General features: G+C 36.7%; 1 protein-coding gene across 2 annotated transcripts in view; it reads right to left on the bottom strand.

The window, feature by feature from the left end:
* Positions 1-2,196: 2,196 nt before the first annotated feature.
* Positions 2,197-20,121, bottom strand: part of LOC139727114 (heterogeneous nuclear ribonucleoprotein A/B-like) — a 36,596-nt gene continuing 18,671 nt past the window's right edge. Inside the window, exons 7-10 of one of the 2 annotated variants that reach the window (XM_071638091.1) lie at positions 14,808-14,861; positions 7,510-7,731; positions 3,496-3,605; positions 2,197-2,993 (exon numbers count right to left, since the gene is read on the bottom strand). In XM_071638091.1, coding sequence (XP_071494192.1) covers positions 3,535-3,605; positions 7,510-7,731; positions 14,808-14,861 — 347 coding nt within the window. In that variant the 3' untranslated portion in view covers positions 2,197-2,993; positions 3,496-3,534. The remainder of the gene's footprint in view (positions 2,994-3,495; positions 3,606-7,509; positions 7,732-14,807; positions 14,862-20,121) is intronic. The other variant, XM_071638092.1, reaches the window with a different exon arrangement.

Here is a 20,121-nt window from a genome sequence, read left to right as displayed (position 1 = left end):
GGGATTTTTTTTGCACAATTTACTACATTTTAAATCATCTTTTACCCTACTTCTGTTCCTTTGATAGGGCTCGGTAGAATTCACGCAATAATCATAGAAGGTAATGTATTTATGGCTCATTCAACAGTTCAGCTAAATTTTTGTGGCTGCTATATGCAGTTACACATTCACCACATGATACAAAATGAGTGGTCGCTGGCTGCGTTAGGCAGGTGACCACTATAAAAATGGGTCTATATTGAAGCGATTTCATGCAGGGGATTTTTCAATGGCTGCTATAAGTAGGTGGCCACTAAGACAGGTTTGACTGTACCTGAAATGTATCTGATGTCATGAAGTGTGTTCTATACATGTATGTAGCATCACATTGAAGCAATTGCCTCCACTCATCGATCCCTGCATCTTTCTTTTTCATGGCTCAGTACCAATGCTGCAAGATTCCACAGGCACACAACACATACAGAACATGCTTTCATACACATGTACTCATACAAGTAATTACCTTCACATGTAGACCATTCCAAAGTTTATGTAAATGAACACTGCCATGTAAGCACCAAATCATTCTTGGCTATTTTCAGTGACATTCCAATTATGTCAAAGGCAGATTTGATGCAGATTGCTAGCCTCTGTCAGCTACCTCTGAATAACTGCTGACATGTCTCTGCACAATTTACAATCATTCTCTTGAAAATTATTGATACAGGTGACTCCCATTGTAAAGAAGTCCTCAGGATTGGCAGTTTTCTTTTGTCATCAAAATTTTGCTCTGGCCAAACAATAGTATAGTTATATAGAAGATAATCTTGGAACCTACATTTTTACTTTGTTGTATTGAGAATGTCATAACCATGTTTGTTATAACAGAAGTGCACTGTAGTAGGGTGTTTTTTAATAGAAGCACAAAGTATTATATTTACTATTGAAACAAATACATTGTACTAATAAAGCAGAATTTTATGACACCAAAGCAATTGTCACATGCTGAAATTACTCACAATTACTAATTTTTACTAATAGTTGGCAGCAATGATTTTGTAAGGAATCCTTTTCCATAAGGTATGGATCTACAGAAGTGATTTTGGCATCATAATTGTCCATGTGTCCCTAATCACAATTCACTGTTGGTCCACATTTGAAAGTATTTACTCAAGCTCACACATCCACAAAATCTGCAATCTCTCCTTGAGAAATTCTTGACACAATAAACCTCGATATCACACTACTCCACACATTCAAATCATTGTTGGTGTCAATTACGTTAGCTGATCTGGAAATGTCTTTATCCAAAGGGGTTTGTTAAAATTTGAAATTTAAAAAAACATAACAAAATGAAACAAAGCTCCCATTACACTTAAAATTTTGGTTAACAATAAAAGAATAAATGAAACTCCCATTATACTTAAAAATATTGGCAAAAATAAAACTTAAGAATAAATTAAACTTAATATGTGAAGTTTTTAAAATAAGAGTCTTATTCATTTAGCTTTAAATTATTTATCATCAATGTCATATCATTGTTACTTGATTTGGTTTGGTTTTTAAAGGGAAAAAAAGGGAACAACAAGCCAATTAATCATTAAAAACATACAAATATCAATGCTTAATAGAAGTCTATAAACTATAGTAAATATTACAATGGTTCCTGAAGTAACAAGTATCTAACCTCTGGACAGTCTGCTCAAACAATTCCATAAAAGAGGAGGCAACCATTGTGTCATACACTCATATTCCAAGGACAAAAGTTCAAAGAACAAATGTCTTTCAGGCACAATTCAGTTTTTCATTTTTTTTTTTCATTTTCTTCACTTTTGTTATAAAAAACGTGATAAAAATGATTCAATAAAAATAAGAAACACCAATTTGGGCAGTCGCATATTTTGGCAAATAGCTTCAAAACACCTTGACCGTACATGGCCCTTTCAACATAAATACTGGAATGTGGCAAGTACCTACATCCTTCATTGTTGAAGACATTCAACCAAACTTCTGCAGTAATGTACCATAGTAAAGGTGATGGACTGTTGTTCAATATCATTGTTTATATATCTTATATGGGAGAACAGCGAATGTAAGTTATTAAGTATATTTTAAATCTATGTCATTTTGATGTTTACTTTAAAAAAAAAATTCAAATGTTTAACAACAAAACTGAAAACATGGAGAATTTAAACACTGGCCTTTACAGGACTTCGGTTTAAAATGCCAATAGGAATGGAATTTTATTTTAACCACCGTTTTAAACTCAATCAAAAAGACTACATGAAATGAATGGAAGTAAACAAAAGGCCAAGCACTACAAAGAAAAAAAAAAATCACAATACAAAGCTTATAATTGCAAGAAAAATAGAACGAACATCAACAAGGCAATTATCAACCTATTATTTGTTAAACACACCATGGGGCAAAACATTATCTTTTTATTTTGTTAAGAAAAGTTGAATATTTGTGTTTCTTCGCCGTTGGTTTGAAAGAACACGATCCATCAATCGCAATTCTTCCAAAGGTTGGGTTGGGGGAAATAAAAGCTTGAGAATACCACTGCGTGATTCAGGTGCACAATCAAGAAACACTGTCTGACTCAAGAGATTTGCATTTTTCTTATTTTGTCAATTGTTGTTGTTGGTTTGCTTTGGTACAGATGAGCTAATTATACATTTCATTCACTGAATTGATTCACGATAACCGAGTCCCAACTTCCGAGTTTCACACGGATGAGGGCATATTACAAAGAGTCCTAGTCCCGCTGAGCCAGAATCACTTGCACACCTGTAGAAGGCTACATCGGTGCTCACTGCGTCATCCTAGCAAAACTCGGTGCCTTCTCCATCCATTGACACGCCAAGCCATCAGGAAGATAACATGTACAGCAATTCCACGTAAACTGTCGCCACTCCGCTCCCTATGTTTGTGTTCTCCCCACTTGCCCCTTTTTCTACAATCCTTGTTTTCTGAGAAGGACAAGCGCACTCTCTCAGCAGTCCGTCGTTAATCTGTGTTGACAAAAATGCAGATCGACATTAGCTTTTGAAATTGAGACATCAAGCACTGTACATTCTTGACAAGTACGAGCATGCATTTTGTGTGTGTGCAATCAAAAACAAATCCAATGTGTCAGAGCCATGGTCCAGCAATCAAAGTACACAGGAAAATCAAGTGAAAAAAAGCAAAGATTAACAGCAAAAAACCTCAGTCACACTTGCAGAAAGAAACTGAAAGGATGATAACAAAAGAGTAGGATGCATTTTCACAGGATATGGTGCAAATGAAAAGAAATGAGATGAGATGAACACTGCTCATGTGTGAACAAAAGGTTCCTTGAAATAAAGACAAAAAAATAACTACTCCAGTTACTTAAATATCTGACTTTATGTGTACCCTTAAAAAGGAGGAATAAAAGTTAGAAGTTTGTGATGAAAACATATGACGGTGAATAGAAAATGAAGAACACACACACCTGTCTTATACAAGGAAATTTAAATTATTGACAAATACCTGATCATGGGTCCCTTTTCTTGGCCTTAAAACACGTCTTTAGCGAGAGTAGGGGTGGTGAAAGCTGCCCCCGCGACGATTAACTGGGGCTTTGCCGTGCCCTGATTGTTCTGCAGGTAGGGAAAGATTACAAATGGCCCTTCTGAGCAACAAGTTACTTTAACAAAATTGACATTTAAGAACTCTATAAAATGAATATAATAAAAATCCCTGATGTTATTCGAGAAGGGAGGTTGAGAGTATATTTATTGGGAACAGGTATGCTAACATGGGCTGGGTTGACTAAGGCTCTGGGACTACAGGTGGATGTTTGGGCAGGCGCTAAAAATGTTTGGACTACTAGTACTTAACCGCAGTTGTGATTTCAGTGTGATATGAGGCCATAGCATTCTAGTCCACTACAAGAATCCAGAAGAGGAAAAAAAAATCTGCAGGTTGCTTGGAGATGCACACTACCTGAAAATTTCAAGTTCTAACTTCTACAACCCATTAAATTTCCTTCGTCAATAAAAAAACTGGACTAATATAAGAGTCACCACACCCAGGAGAAACAAGTCAGTTGCTCCTATAGCATCTTCAGCGACAAGGATACAAAAATTCAATAAAATAAATAAATAAAAATATAATAAATATCACCATTCATCCCCACATGATCAGTGTTCTTCAAATCAAACAGATTTGCTTCATCTTTTTTTTTTTTCCAAACGTCCGTCTTGTCACTGACTTTCTTTTTTCTTTTTTTCTTTTCTTTTTTGCTCTCTCTCTCTCTTTATGTGCAGTATCTTTACTGAAAGACACCAAAGGACAGAAAACCATGAGAAATAAACCAAGAAGAGAAAGAACTTTGCAAAAAGTTTGATTTTTAGGGGTGAGGTGGGGATCTCAGCGATGACACAAATTATTATGATAGGGAGGGCGGGATCAGCCATGCATAAGACATTCGCAAAGCCACGGCAGGCACAGTATGAACTATTTAGTCATGCAAAAACTTTGCGCCTCAAAGTATATAGTAGCAACAATGAAAAATGCATAAGATTGATGGAGTGCACACCTGGATTAGTATAAGTAAAGCTACAGAAACTAAGCATAAAATGCAACGAAATATGCACCTGCATTCCCTCATCAATTCAATTAACTAATTTACTAATTTACTGTCTCATCTCTGTTTCAATTTTACAATATCTCATTAGTGCATAATTTTTTTCTTAATCTGTTTTTAATGCCTGAAGTTCTTGGAATATAAACTTTCTGCCCTGTCTGATGCTCCCCCCCCCCCCCCCAAAAAAAAGATCAATTAAAGGCTTTTTGCATTACATGAGCAGTGATTAAAAAATTTGACTTCGGAATTCTCACATCTGACCTCATATTCCCCCTTCAGACGGTACGAAAATTTCTTTCATTGAGCATGATAATAATCTCTATTGCAAGAATCGCAATTGTAATCAGGATATATGTTTTATAAGTCTGAAAGCAAATGATTGTAATCACAATTCTGGAATCATGATCGGCAAATTGAAGTCTGAGAGGCATTTTCAAATCATAATTTGCTCAATTCGTGGTGCGCGCTTCTGGTCTTGAAGGCTTGACCTCCACACATGATTCAAGGTGGAGTTTAGCTACAGTAGACCCAATATTTACTTCTACCAACAGACCGCACAAAATGTCATGCAACTGGCCTGTGCTGCACTAGGTAGTGAGCACTTTCTGAGTTTGATTTACAGGTCACGAAGCTTGCATCTCCAAAACTTATAACAAGATTACAAATACAAGTTATAAACATGATTACAAGAGGTTTTCCTTTGTCATCTGAAAGCAAAGCGCTCATTATTTTTTTTCTTTGAACTATCGAGTGTCTGAAAGGTCTGTAACTTAATCTATTACACAATTGCAACTGCGATTCATAAAGATGATTAAAAGATACATATTTTCAATTATCTTAAGGAGTTGGTGAGCTTGTGAAGTAGTGTTAAGGTCCATACAATGAGTAAGGGAAAAAAATTTATTTTTGAAAATAAACCCTCACCAATAACTGCTTGACCAGGCTTTCATCACACACTTTAATGGATTTTGATAAGTCTTTGAATTAATGTCTAAAATCTTAATCTCTACTACTAGCCTTACAAACCTGCCATCTTTCCTTGTCACACAATTTATCTTTGAATGACCCATCGGTAATGATCAAGTTGCAAGACTTTCATTGTTGCAAACAAATGAAATTATGCTCACATCAACATACACACACACACACACACACACACACACAGGGGAAAAAATCAGTCTCAAGTAATGTGTACATTAGGCATGAAAGTTGAATGTAATCAGTACTGTAGACTTGACAACTAATAAACTTAATTGTTCAAAATGATTCAATAAATCAATTGCAATTCATGTTTTCTTAGATTATTTCAATAGATTAAGTTCATGTTCTAATGAGATATTATGATGTAAAAAAGTCCTTTAAGGTTGGAAAGACAGGTAAACACAATATTCCACATAGAGATCTGTAATTAGTTTCCAAATTTTGACAAAATGATTCTGGTGATCTTTGTTTAAGCTAGCAAGTCATGATCTGGGGGCATCAGCCATTCATACAATTATCTGGTCTGCTTTTTCTAACAGCCAGAAACGTAAGTTAAACAAATGCAAGCTTGAAAATTCCTGGCAGAACTCTAATTGATTACGTTTTCCTGTTATGTTGCCATGTACTGAATAACACAAGTGAAACAAATGTATTACTATATATATATATATATATATTTTTTTTTTTTTGGCACTGTTTTGTTGTCCCCGCTCCCAATTAATTTCTAATCAGATAAAGAGGCCCTATGTTCTAGTTACAAGCAACATAGGTGCATTCAGTACATGGTCGGCCACCGAATTACAACTAGCAGTCACATAAACATAGCTTTCGGCAATTTGGGCCTTTTATTTGATTTCATATAATTGATTAGTTGATATCATGAGCTATAGTACCCTCCTGAGAAACCAGACTTCAACAGGGGGCATCACTAGAAGGGGAATCATATGCCTTTAAATACTATTACAGGTCGCTCCTGCCAAACCATATACTTTCACGGTGAACAGAGAAAGGAAGTCATTACAATGTTGAGCCTATAATGTGATCATAAGGTTGGTATATAGGTCTGTATTACAACCCTTGAAGCTTTGTAGATTTTGAAAATATTTCTCATTATGACAGACTAGGGATCCGATAATGTGATGAATGGATGATGCATAATTCAAGTTATTCAATTACTTATATTTACAGCCGATATTACTCTATGATCCTCGAAATCACATCTGCTCACGTTCATACATTGTATTTGTTAGACTGCCTTGTACTGGCATAAATTGTAGTAAGCTTGACAGTCTGTTGTCAAATGCTGCTTTGAGGACAATATTGCCAAATTTCATAATATTATCTTGATATTATCAAAACCAAACCTAAACTTGAACAGCTGTCGTCTTTTTTTTAATCAAAGCTTTTTCTTACAATGTCTGCTTAAATTTCATTAAATGTATTACGACTCGTTCAGTATCAGAAATTAAGCTTTCAATCTAGTTCCTCAGAACTGTGACCAGTCATTCAATTGCAAGTTTAAAATAATATCTCGATATCATGTATACCAAGAACTGATATCAAGCAACTACATATAAGAATGCTTTCAGCATTACTGGCAGAAGCCTCTAAATGTTACTTTCCATTACACAAAGCTAGGAGAAAATTGCCTTCCACGGCTAAGAAGACTTGAACTGAGATGTGTTTGTTGACAAGTGTTGTGTTCATTTTATACATTTATCATAACATGAGGATGACAATGATTATAATGAATGACTAAATGATAAATGGAGCCAAATTTGTTACTTAATTGATTCAATTCTGGCATGAAGTCATATTAATCTTAGTATGCATGCATTTTTTTGGAACCAATTCAATACTGCGACACCACCAAGACAAAATATATGCATACACACGAAAGAAAATGGACAATCAACAACCTTTTTTTTATTTACCATATCCACTGTAGCCACCGCCACTGCCGTACATGTTGTTTCCGTATCCATAGCCACCGTGCCCACCACTGTAGTCTCCATAGCCACCACCGTACTGACTGTAGTTTGGGCCATAGTCATAGCCGCTGCCTCCGTATCCTTGGTAACCACCACCGTGGTTGGGGCCATAGTTGAAGTTTCCACCATATCCACCTCCTCCGCCGCCATATGGACCATAGAAGCCTGAAAAGGGGGGGGGGGGGGGGGGGGTCAGTGGCATGGTGTGCATTAACATTTTGAAGCATTACATTGCTATTTTGCTTCTTAATCCTATTTCTGTCACATAAGGTGAAGCCAGACTGCTCAAGACATTTTGCAGTGCACAGACTCAAGATTGTTGATGGCCATTTCTGAATGTTATTATTGACAGTAATGTGTCATGTTATACATCATTTGAAAGCTTATGGTCTGAACTTTCATATTGCATAACAACCTGAGTGAGGTCACTCTCAAATTTAAAGTAGGACCCCTTCTTATGTCACATAATTATCTTTGCAGAATTATTTTCTTCACCTTACCACCTCATTTTTTCACACATGCTCTTGTATCACAAAAAAGTCTCATAAATGTTGTAGAGAATTTATGCAGCTTTCAGATATGATTTTTTTTTTTCATCAATAGCATTAGTACTTTTGATTTTATCAACAAAAGTCTGTGGAAATTACAACCTAGATTTCACACATTTTGTGTACTGTAATTTCTGATTTTATAAATGAAATGTTGGTCTGAAAGTAGTAGGTCTGAAAGCGTGTTTGTATATGTGACCGTGCACCTCAAAACGAACATAAAGTCGCACACACTGATTTTGCGTGAGGACTGAAAATAAGTGAAATGGGTCAACCTAGCCGAACTTGACTTTTTCACATTTTCTAAAAGAGCGGGTCTTCTTTTACATTATGCTAAAATTTGGTATCATAAAACGGGCAGGAAAGTGTGTTTTTTAGCAGTTTATCTCGAACATTTTTGGTAGAATAGTGTGATTAGATTAGTCTTTAGAATCCCTTTTTCATTTCTGAAAAACCTTGCCCACACTCTTCACTTTCAACTCTAATATCTTTTGAAAGGATAGTGCTACTGCTTTGAAAGTTGGCAGTAATTATGGACAGAATGTGTTAATGAGGCATGCTTAATTTCAATTTAATCTGATAATCCCTTCATTGTTGTTACTCTGGTGGTCTACTTCCTGTTTTTTGTCCCATTCATCGCACAGCCAGCACGGTTCGGTAAAGATTAAGCGCTTGAATAGACACTGTACTTCAGAGCCTCTTTTCTCAGTTCACACTTTTCCTGCATTTGTGCTTTCTTTCCAATAATTAGATAGGTTAGGAGAGTCCATTTTACAGCTTAAAGTTTGCTCTTTCAGAATATGGTCTTAACTAAAAATTCATGTCTGGCGACTTTTTGTTTGTTTTGAGGTGCAGGGTCACATATAGCCAAGCTGAAAATATAAATTAAATTGTGCTTTTTAGATAAAGATTTTCCATGTCATATAATATTGCCATGATACGATCATAATCAAAGGGTTAAAATTGTCATTCAAAATATCAAGTCTTCAGAGTGTCCATTCCAGTCGAGTATAATGCAAGTCTACAACTTTCTGCACTCTCCTCAGTGAAACAGACCTGAACTATCACTGCACTCATTTTCTTTATGATCAACCTGCATTGAACTGTAGTTTCACATAGTGACAGTTTCTTATGTAAGAATGATAAACAGTCAAACATACCCCAACTTCAAAACTATGCAGCTTCAGGCAGCATGTAGGAGGCTACTGTGACCCTATTGCTCCTTACACCTGCCCCGCCGCTGGCCCTGGCTAACACAACTCGAGACCCATTGCACTGCTGTTAGTGCTGAATGCTGACAGTTAAAACTGCTGCACTGAATGTGGAGTATTCATCCATTCTATAGATATTCATGCGGCTGATATTCCTGCAATTATACCCCTTCACAGAATATGAAAATGTTAAAATCCCTTTCCTGAATGTTTTAACATGTTTTATTATTTTGACTTACATAAAATAGGCAGAAACTGCCCCATGTGTGCGATCTTTACATTGCACAGGGCAATCTTTATAACTGTCCCACATATATAGATTCATGTAAGTTCTCCACACAAGAAGCCTATGGCATAACTGTACACAACAAATTGTGGTCTGAATGCAAATAAACATGGACAGGGTCACCACAACTTCTTGGACTTTGAGAAAGCTTTCTTGATTGGTTGAAGGTGGGGAAGCTTTTTTGACACTAGTTTTAGTTTCCTCACACTGTCAGCCAATTACAAATGAGTTTATAGAGTGGTAGCACCAAAGCCTTTTGAGTAATCTGTCGATCAAAATAGAGGACTGAATCGGCCAGAGCAATGGCGGTGCAGGCTTTGGGCCGATTAAATCGGCCTGTGACAGAGATAGGGTTAAAATGGAATACAGTGAAACCCCGTTATAACAAGTTCAGTTATAACGCGGAACCGCTTATAACGAGGTGATCACGTCGGTCCCGTTTTCCTTTGCGTGTAAACCTATGGCAGAACGAATCGGTTATAACGAGTTCGGTTATGACGAGATTCCGGTTCTAACAAGGACATTTTCAGTGCATCATGATAAAGAAAATCATAAGCAATTTGATCGGATACGAGGAGGTTCCATTTCTTGACCTGCCATTTTCAAACACGCGACTAACGAAACATTGAAAAGCGAATTCACGCTACCCCCGTTTTACATAGTCTGTGTTGAACACAGTTACACACAGCACAAGTGCCCGTCCCATCTCCATCTCTACATGTACTATCTGAATCCTTCTTTACCGCCCATTATCAGTGACGAATAACCGAGTTCCGCTCCTTCCATGTTTCCTTTTAACCGCATAATATAATCATAATCATTCCATTTTCTTTTTCGCGAGGTTCCATTTCTTGACTTGCCGCTTTCAAACAAGCGATAAGTGGAACATTGAAAACTAAATTCACGCTATCCATGTCTCTTTCCCATTTTGCAAAGTAGTTCATGTTTTCTTCTAAACCACGCGATAAGACACAGAAACACCTTCCGATGTTCCTACTAAGTTATTGAATAAAATCATTCGATTTTGTTTTTCACGAGATACGCATGCGTGATATTAGGTCAGACCACACGAGAGAGAAAAAAAATACAATGCATTCAAACACTATTCATGTAGCGTCACTTGTGGTCAAAATGGACAATAATATTGGAATGCGTGTACAACTCATCATTATATCCTTTCCATTTGTAGTTCTGACTTCCAGTTGTTTTGCTGGCTAGTAACTTTGAGTGTTAATGATTAAAGCCTAGAAATCATAGTGATCCCGGCGGGTGACAGTAGCATAAAAATAGTTGAATAACGCATGTTAATCTACTCGAGTTGGTGTTTAGAAAAAAGAGACAAACACATTAAAAGTTTGAATAGATCTGGGATTGTTATTATGTATAACAAATAATAATATAAATGTGAGTGTGTATGATTAAAGCCGAAATAATTAATGAAATCATAGCGATCCCGCCGTGACAGTAGAATATGAACGCATGTTAATCTACTTGAGTCAGTGTTTAGAAAAAGAAACAAATGCATTTAACAGTTTGAATACATCTGGGATTGTTCATTATCATGTAACAAATGATAATATAAATATGAGTGTGTATGATCAAAGCCGAAATAATTAATGAAATCATCACGATCCCGTCGAGAGACAGTAGCGTAAAAATAGTTGAATAGCGCATGTCAATCTACTTAATTGAGTTGGTGTTCAGAAAAAGAAACAAACGCATTTAACAGTTTGAATAGATTTGGGTTTGTTCATTATCATTTAACACTGCATTTCAAAATGAAGATTTTTCTTTCTTTCAGAATGGTCTGTGAGGTACATATTTGCGTAAAAAGAATCACAACCTTCCAAATTCAGCACTGTCAATATTTTTCAAAACGGGATTACAAAACGCGAAGAGATTTTCGGAAATAATTTCCCTTTATTGTCTCAATAATAACTAGACTTGGAATTTGTCAACACTGACAAATTAGGTGATCCAATATCTTCGGAAATGATTGTTATGACCTTTGACCCTACTTTACCTAGAAAAGACAGTGTCTGATGAAGTGGTTGTTATTTTATGAAAAGATGTACTTGACATGGACTAAAGTAAAACGTGCAAAAAGTGGGGGTAATAGGACATGTTTTTCTTGAGTTATTGCAAAGAAAGTCACCGAAAGAAAGTCATATCTCCCGACATTGAAGCTAAGCGTCAATTTCAACCAGGTCTTCGGACGTAATTCCGACTTCCAATAAGAATATGGATCCCATGAACTATAGCCCAAAGTTTCATCTACAACAAATTAAAAATCTGGGAGAAATTCACTGAAGGATAAATTAGCTAGTGCTCGATAAAGACAGTCATGTTATTTTTCATTTCCAGAAAAAATGCACTACCATAGAGATAATACCTCATTTGCACAGCCAAAATGGCGTCCGACCAAAGCGTCATTATTTTACAAAATGATCCATCTATTGAGGTCCATGTGTGTGCAAAATATGACGGTGATACCATATACATTAATGAGATTACAGAAAGAAGTATATTTGACCTTTGACCCCACTTTACACAGCCAAGATGGCATCTGAGCAAAAAGTTGTTATTTTGTGAAATGATTCTTGCAACATGTTCCTTACGTGTGCAAAATGTGGGAAAGATAGGATGTGTATTTACCAAGATACAGGATTGAACACTTTCAACCTTTGATCCCAATTTACCTACCCAAGATGGTGTCGGAGGAAGTAGTTGTTATTTTATGAAATGATGTTCGTGACATGAACTAAACATGTGCAAAATATGGGGTTGATTGCCATTGTTGTTGTTGTTGATTTATTGCACAGAAAGTGGAAGAAAGAAAGAAAAATAAAGAAAAAGTTAAGGTATTGTATAGAAATTTGAAGAAGCATAAAAAAATCAGAAAAAGATAATGTTAGGTAGGGAGAATAAGACTAACTAAAGAATAAGAAGAAAAAAGTTTTTTTTTTAAAAAGCAAAAGAATTGGCAGGGGTGAGCCTCGACCCTGGGACCTTTAGATCACAAGTCCGATGCGCTATGCACTGACCTATTTCATCCCCCATAGGCTCTGAGTATTAAGCAAAATGACGCTACGTCAAAGCCAAGTTCCAATTTCAACCTAGTTTTTCGACATGATCTCGACGTCGTATGAAAAAACAGAGGGTACACTCATGATAGCCCAACATCTCAGCTACAACATCTTAAAATTTGGGAGAAATTATCCGAAGGATAAGTGAGCTAGAGCTCAATAAAGATAGTCATGTCAATTTTCATTTCCAGAAAAACTGCACTCCCATAGAGATAACACGTAAACTGGTCAAATTTGACATGGTTACTTTCAATTCATTTTTACGAGGTGATGCCGTCATCCAATCAAATTTTTGATAATACAATTATGAAAGAGAATTTAATAAGCTACAACATACTGAAATATGGGAGAAAATCGGCAAAGGATAAGTGAGATACGCTCGAGTGAACTTGAATTTTGATGACATCATTTTGAGAATTTACTTTTTTTTTAATTTTATTAAGAAATTTGATATCTTTTAATCATTTTCCCAGCATCGCCAACCCATGAAATGACATGTACAACTCATCAGCTTTCAGAATACGTAAAGAAAATGGGGGCTCGCCGTCCATCCTGACGAGTAAAATCGGATTTAAAATTGGCCGTTTTTTTGCATAGTTGCACTTTATATCGCCATTGACGCGCGCCCGGAATTTCAACTTTGACGGGCCCGTATGACGTCATATTGAGTCGGATTGACTTGAAACTTGGTAGAATTATTCTTTGGCATTTCAGACATCCGATCCGTGTGAAAAAACGGGAAATTTCTATTGCATATGAGCTGTGCGTGCGAATATGCGCGCACACACATCCACTTTTTTCAATTTCTAAAAAAATGCTCCAAATGATCTAAAACATGTGCAAAAAAATTTTGAGCTCGATTGGAGCATGTCAACATTTCAACGTGCGCGAACGCATACCGTTTTAAGTGTAGAAATGAGTTTTGAGAATATGAGTAGAAAGAGCTTGACTTGAACTATACGAGACCTAAATTTCATTGAGAAATTCCATTCCATTAATGAGATATGAATGAAAATGTGTTTTCATATAATGACATCATAGTGACGTCACGGTCGACTGATCACAATGATTTTATTAGATCTGTCGTCTTTGGGACATGATACATATACGGTATAAGCAGGGCTCGACACCAACGGTGGCCACCAAAAATGAAAGTCGGGCCACCAAATTTCAAAAAAAGGGCAAATTTGGTGGCCCGCCTCGGGCCACCATTTTTTTTTTTTGAAAAGTGTCATTTATTTACGTTGAGATGTTGCAGCCCATGTGCCAGTCAACGAATATTTATACTTAGTCTTACCATTCAGCAGTTGAATTTGTTTGAAGGATGGATGAAAAGGACTGAATGAGTGCCTGAGAGCGAGTGCTGCGAGTTTGTTGCGGTTTATTTTTTGAGTATATATGTCCAGCTTCCAATTCTTACTATGACAAAACTTAAATATTTGACTCATCAAAAAAAAAGCAGGAATTTGAATGTTTTTTATTGTTTTGGGGGCAACCAAATTTTTCTCTCGGGCCACCAAAAATTTGAAATTGATGACTTTGGTGGCCCCATCAGGTCACCAAATAAAAAAGTTAAGTGTGGAGCCCTGGTATAAGTTTGAAATTGATAGGCAGAGGACTTTCTGAGTTAACCTCTACACAACTTTTGGGGAGAAATAAAGAAATAAAGAATCCGTACAGATACAGAAGGTGATCTGAGAGGATACTCAGATCACCTAATGATCCATAATTGTGTACAGTAATATTAAACAACGCAAAGGATGATCTGTAGTTTGATTGACGGGTGTGACGTCGTACTTATGTTTTTCTTTGTTTTTTATGTGTACAGTTATGAGGTACCGGTTATAACGAGGTAATATCGCCGGTCCCCTGGACCTCGATATTAACGGGGTTTCACTATACTCACTTCACTTCACAATTACAAACAAAAACCACTCTCAAAACTGGCTCAAAGTCCCATTTCCTGAAATACGCTTACTACATGAATGGTGGGTGTATACAGTACTGCCCCTAATTCCCCCCACCCCAGAAAAAACAAACAAACAAACACAAACACACACACACACAAACACACAAAAACAAAACTCTGACAATCATTTAACTTCCATACCTGATTCGTCATAGCCACCATAGCCACCATATCTGTAGTTTGGACCATAGTTGCCTGCAAAGGAATACAACATCAACGGTAATGCTGTTCTTATAACATACTTTATCCAGGGTTCGACATTAATTTTCCTTCTTTGGTGGCCCTTTTGGGTTATTAAAACCTTTAAAACTTAAATTTTAGTGGCCCAAAAAAGAAATGTAGCGACCCAAAATAAACAGGACGCACAACAATCCATTTTGAATCTTTATAGTTGCCCAATTGGGCCTCCAAAAAATAAATCTTGTGGCCCGACAATAAATTTTAGTGGCCCTAGGCACTAATGTCGAGCCCTGCGCTATCAAATGTTTGCATTTCAGACAAAATTTTCATGTATTTCTTACATATATTTTCATGAGGATTATTGTTGGTCATTGGCTTTCTGGAAAATACATGACATACTCGTAAATATATTTACTTGGAAAGAAAAACCCCAAATCCTACAGAGCGTATTGCTCAAATTATAATCCTTTGCCTGGTAAAGAGACATACATACAGAATAAGTTATATTTATTATATAACAATCCTATATCTCCTACCCCTAATAATAACTGCATAAGGCAGATTAGATTACGATTGTTTGTTTGTTTTTGTTTTTTTTAAGGTGAATCTGTCATGTTTTAGATTATTGACCATGGACAAAAAGAAAAGTGTAAATGCTATTGATCAGGGTTTAAAAAAAAAAAAAAATAATATGCATGCATGTAACGCCATTTCAAAAACCTTTGGTTTTATCAAATATTTAATAACTCAGGTGTGACATGCAATCACTTTTTTTCTGTATGTTTCAGCCACTTACATTCATTTTTTTAATACCACCACACACTATTAAACTGTACGTACAGTCAACCTCGCCTAAGTCGACTCTATTGGGACCGGCGAAAACACTTCGACTTACACAAAATTCGACTTCCGCGGATGTCAAATTTTTTTTCGACTTGTATTTCCCGACAAATTTTCGTAATGCAGTGTCTTTTTATGTTTTTATTGGCCGTGAAATTACAGTAGATGGTAGCAATATATGTTGTAACTAGTATTTTTGTTTTGTTTAAGTTTTAAATAAAAAATCCTGGAGCTCAATTATTGGACTGCGATAATCGAAATGCGTTGCACGTAATGTCTGCAAAAGATCGTGAAACGAACGCGGGAGTTCGGGGCGCTGTCATTTGTTTGGGGGTGTTTTTACTTAATTCAGCAAGAATTTCAAAACAATTAGATTCTTTTGGTGAACTTTTCCGCCCAATGAGTCATGATTTGGTCGTGATTTGTTTTCAAAAATGTCTTTTATGTCTCGTCATAGCGCTAGACCGTCGCCAGACTTGCGCGATGTTCGCAAAATCTTTGTGAAACCCCGAACAGACCCGAAGCTTCGGAGAATGTCTCGCACATGTTTCGCGATATTCCCCGATGAATTTTTGTAACACAGTGCCTTTTTTTGTTCTTATTGGCCGTTGAAATACAGTAGACGGTAGCAATATGTAGTAGGTCCCTATTTAGTGTTTTTGTTTTGTTTTGAGTTTTAAAAATATCGTGAAACTTAGTTATTGGACTGCAATAATCGAAATGCGTTGTATGTAATGTGCTTTTTTTACGTGGTCACGTCGCGAGTGGCAAAATCTAACATTTGCATTTTAGTCTGCAAAAATCGCCAAACGGAAGCGGGAGTACGGAGGCGTCGTCAATTGTTTGTGGATGTCGTTACTTCAGCAAGAATTTCAAAACTATTTGGTTTCTTTTTCTTTTCTCTTTTTTGCAAACCTTTTTCGCACAATGAGTCATGATTTGGTCTCGAAAATGTCTTTTAAGTCTCGTCATATGTGCGAGACCATCGTCAGACGTGCGCGATGTTCGCAAAATCTTCATGAAACTCCAAACAGGCCGCGAAACTTTGGAGAATGTCTCTTGTATGTTTTGCGAAATCTGCAAAGTTCTTCCGATCATTTTATTTTCACGACATAACTACAATACCTGTTCATGTACCTTTGGAAACATTCTCACGAACGTTTGGCGCATATTTGATGTATGACTTCTTTAACGCTCTACGTTTTCTGCAAAACAAAATCATAGCATACTAGTACATCCTCACATCAAGCATACACTGTAGGCCTATATGAAGACGCAATTTTTTATGTAAAAAAAATCCCAAAATACACTTTCAATTACTCCAATGCATGAACAAATTATATTTGAAACTTAAGGTAATGTGTGGGGGAACCTAGAAAAAAAAAAAAGATGCTTGTGAATTGTGGGATAGCACACGCGGTCTGCACTCACTGTATTGCAACGGAGAAATGAATGGGAAAGAAAGGAGAAATAGAGGAAAGAGATAATCCTCCACTCAAGACAGCTATCAATATCCTTGGAAACATTATTCTCCAATGACTAATAAAAAATGTGCGTGGTTGCATTCCCGTCGCGTGTTTTTCGTTTATGTAGCTGGCTGTATTGTAGCAAAAGTACACGCAACATTTACACATACATCATGAGAACTTGGCACAAACTGCGCAAAAAATGTGTGTTTTTGTTTTGTTTTGCTTCATTGTCGGAACACATTCGGATAAAAACTTCCTTATGTTGGATTTTGCCATTCGCGTCCTTCGCAACTCATTCACGTGCTCCGCGAAATATCACTGAGCTGCAAATGTTTGCGAGCGTAGCGAATAGGCACCTACTAGGGACTTTCAGGATTCTTTAACAATTGCAATCAAATTCGTAAACAATTGCAGTCAAACTCGCAAACTGTTTTTGTCGGAAATTGTTTTTGTTGTCGCAAAAACAAATTTGAACATGCTACGCTCGCAAACATTTGCCACTCAGTGAGATTGGTGGCTAGTACCGGATTATGAGGGCTTTTCTTCTCCATGCTTTTTTTTTCCCCAAACCCTACTGCGCCGCCCGCACATGGCTTGCCTCTAATCAGGTACATGTAGTGATTTTGATGTGATCCTTCTCAGCTGGACATCAGGGATACAAGGGATATTAGGGTTAACTTGTATTCGACCCTTGGGTGTATTTAATTAAAAAAGTAGTATGTTTTTTTTTTCCTTCGTTTATTCATTAAAGAATTAAAGAATGCTTCACTTCCATGTTTGAATGACGTACCGGAAAAAAAAAACTTTGACTTGTGCGAAGGAAATGACATGTATTTACACAAATCTGGACTCGAAATTATCTTCGACATAGGCGAAATTCGACTAGTAAAACTTCGACTTGTGAAAGATTTTTTAAAAATAAGTTAAAAGAAAATCGGGACTTTTCTGGAGCTTGGACTTGGCCGAGTTGTCGACTTGTGCGAGGTCGACTGTATATCCGACCATACTATCAACTCAACAACATATTTCACCTTGTTTTCACATAATGTCACTCATTTTGCTGGATATACTGAATCTCAAGTCAAATACTGTGGGAGTTAGCTCAATCCAAAATATTTCTATCTTTGAAAAATCATTACCATGGCACCACATTGTTCCACAATGAAGAAAGATGGTAGTTTGCACAACCACATACTAAAGCAGGCACATGTGCCAATTTCAAGTAAAATGCTCAAATTCTGTGGGAGTTAGCTAAATCAACGAAATTTCTGCATGCTTTTTATTGAAAAAAAAAAATGTCTTTCCTATGGCAATGCATTGCATAACATTGACAGAAAATTATTTTGCATTAAAATCATACAGCTCAAATGTGCCAAGTCTCAAAACAAATGCTCCAAAACTGAAGGAGTTAGCTAAATCCACTCGTAATTTGTATATTTTCATACAAAACCTGCTTGCTCCACCAACTTTCTATTTGTATTAAAGTTGTTGTCACAGGAATAGATTTCTCAACACTCACAACAAATGTGTCTTGCTCAACTAATAAGAACATTACACTGATCACATGCGCAGAATTTAAACTGATTATTTCAAGTTGAGAGTAGTTCGATCCAGATTTCACATTTTACATGTTAATTTTTTTTGGTGAAAATTTTAAGTTACCATAGCAACACATTACTCCACACTGACAAACAAAAGACATCTTGCTTATCTCCCTATCATAGAGGTAGCACAAGCCAAATTTTAGGTCAACTGCACTGGTTTTATTACCAAAGAAGTGTGAAAGTAAAAATAATTTTGATGCTCTCTTATGTTCAGCGATTGATTTAAAACAAAAACGTAAACTTGTGAACAAATGCGAAAAGATTGCTATTATGGCTGTTGTATCAGTTATGTAATCTTTCTATTGAATTAAACTAGCTGAGAAAAAGTAAATAAATTAGTTCATTATGAGTGTAAGAAATGAAAGTGAAAATAAAAATACAAAACCGACCCCCTTTGAAGCGAGAAATAAGTGTCAGGGAGTGAGGGACCTTTTCAAAAGGATTCCTTGTTGATTTCTTTCTCCCAACTTCACTTCATATGGACCAATTATATCAAAGCATTTGAGACACACCTACACTTAACTGCATAAGCACAGATCCTGGGGGGTGTTTCATCAATTTAGTCAGCACTGACAAGTTGTCAGTCTCTGACAATTTCAGCAAAATCCTTGATTTTGATTGGCTGAGATCCTCTGGTCACTGACTGTTACCATGGTGATTGTCAGAGACTGACAACTTTCATGAAACGGTACCCAGAACTACCGATGCATACATGCTGTTGACATTCCACTTTGTCTCAATGGCCCGAATTCACGAAGGTGGTACAAATGAAACCATGGTTTAAACCATGGACAATAACCATGGAGCACCAATTGTCGCATGGAATATATCGTTACGAAATCAGTCATTTCGTCGATGAAATGATTATTTTGTAACAAAATGACAACAATGGAACATTTTGTAACTAAATGAACATTTAGTCCACGAAATGATAATTTCGCTAACGAAACTGTCATTTTGTCGACGAAACGACCAATTTCGTAACAAAATATTCCGTGCGACACTTGGCGCTCCATGTTTTTTGTCCATGGTTTAAACCATGGTTTCATTTGTACCACCTTTGTGAATTCGGGCCATTGTCTTTCCCCTCTCTGAGAATCTCTTCAGTCTCACATTGCACACTGCATAGTTGCACATTCCTTGTACTACAATTTGTACATCAATGGTACAGCGTATCAGGACAATCACCCCTGAGGACAATTACCTCCCCCCCCCCCCCCCCCCCCCCCCAGCTAAATACTAGTTAGTGACAAGGTTAGAGTAAAGCTTAGGGTTAGGGTTAGGTTTAGGGTATAGAGCTTGGTTTAGGGTTAGGATTAGGGGTAGGGTCAGGGGAAGGGTCTGGGGTAATTGCCCTGGGGT

The sequence above is a fragment of the Diadema antillarum genome, unplaced genomic scaffold (genome assembly GCF_040938485.1).
Source record: "Diadema antillarum isolate AM-2024a unplaced genomic scaffold, OU_Dant_1.0 seq00000119_RagTag, whole genome shotgun sequence".
NCBI lineage: Eukaryota > Metazoa > Echinodermata > Echinoidea > Diadematoida > Diadematidae > Diadema > Diadema antillarum.
Note: the sequence above shows the minus strand (reverse complement) of the source record. Positions and strands in the feature narration are given on the sequence as shown.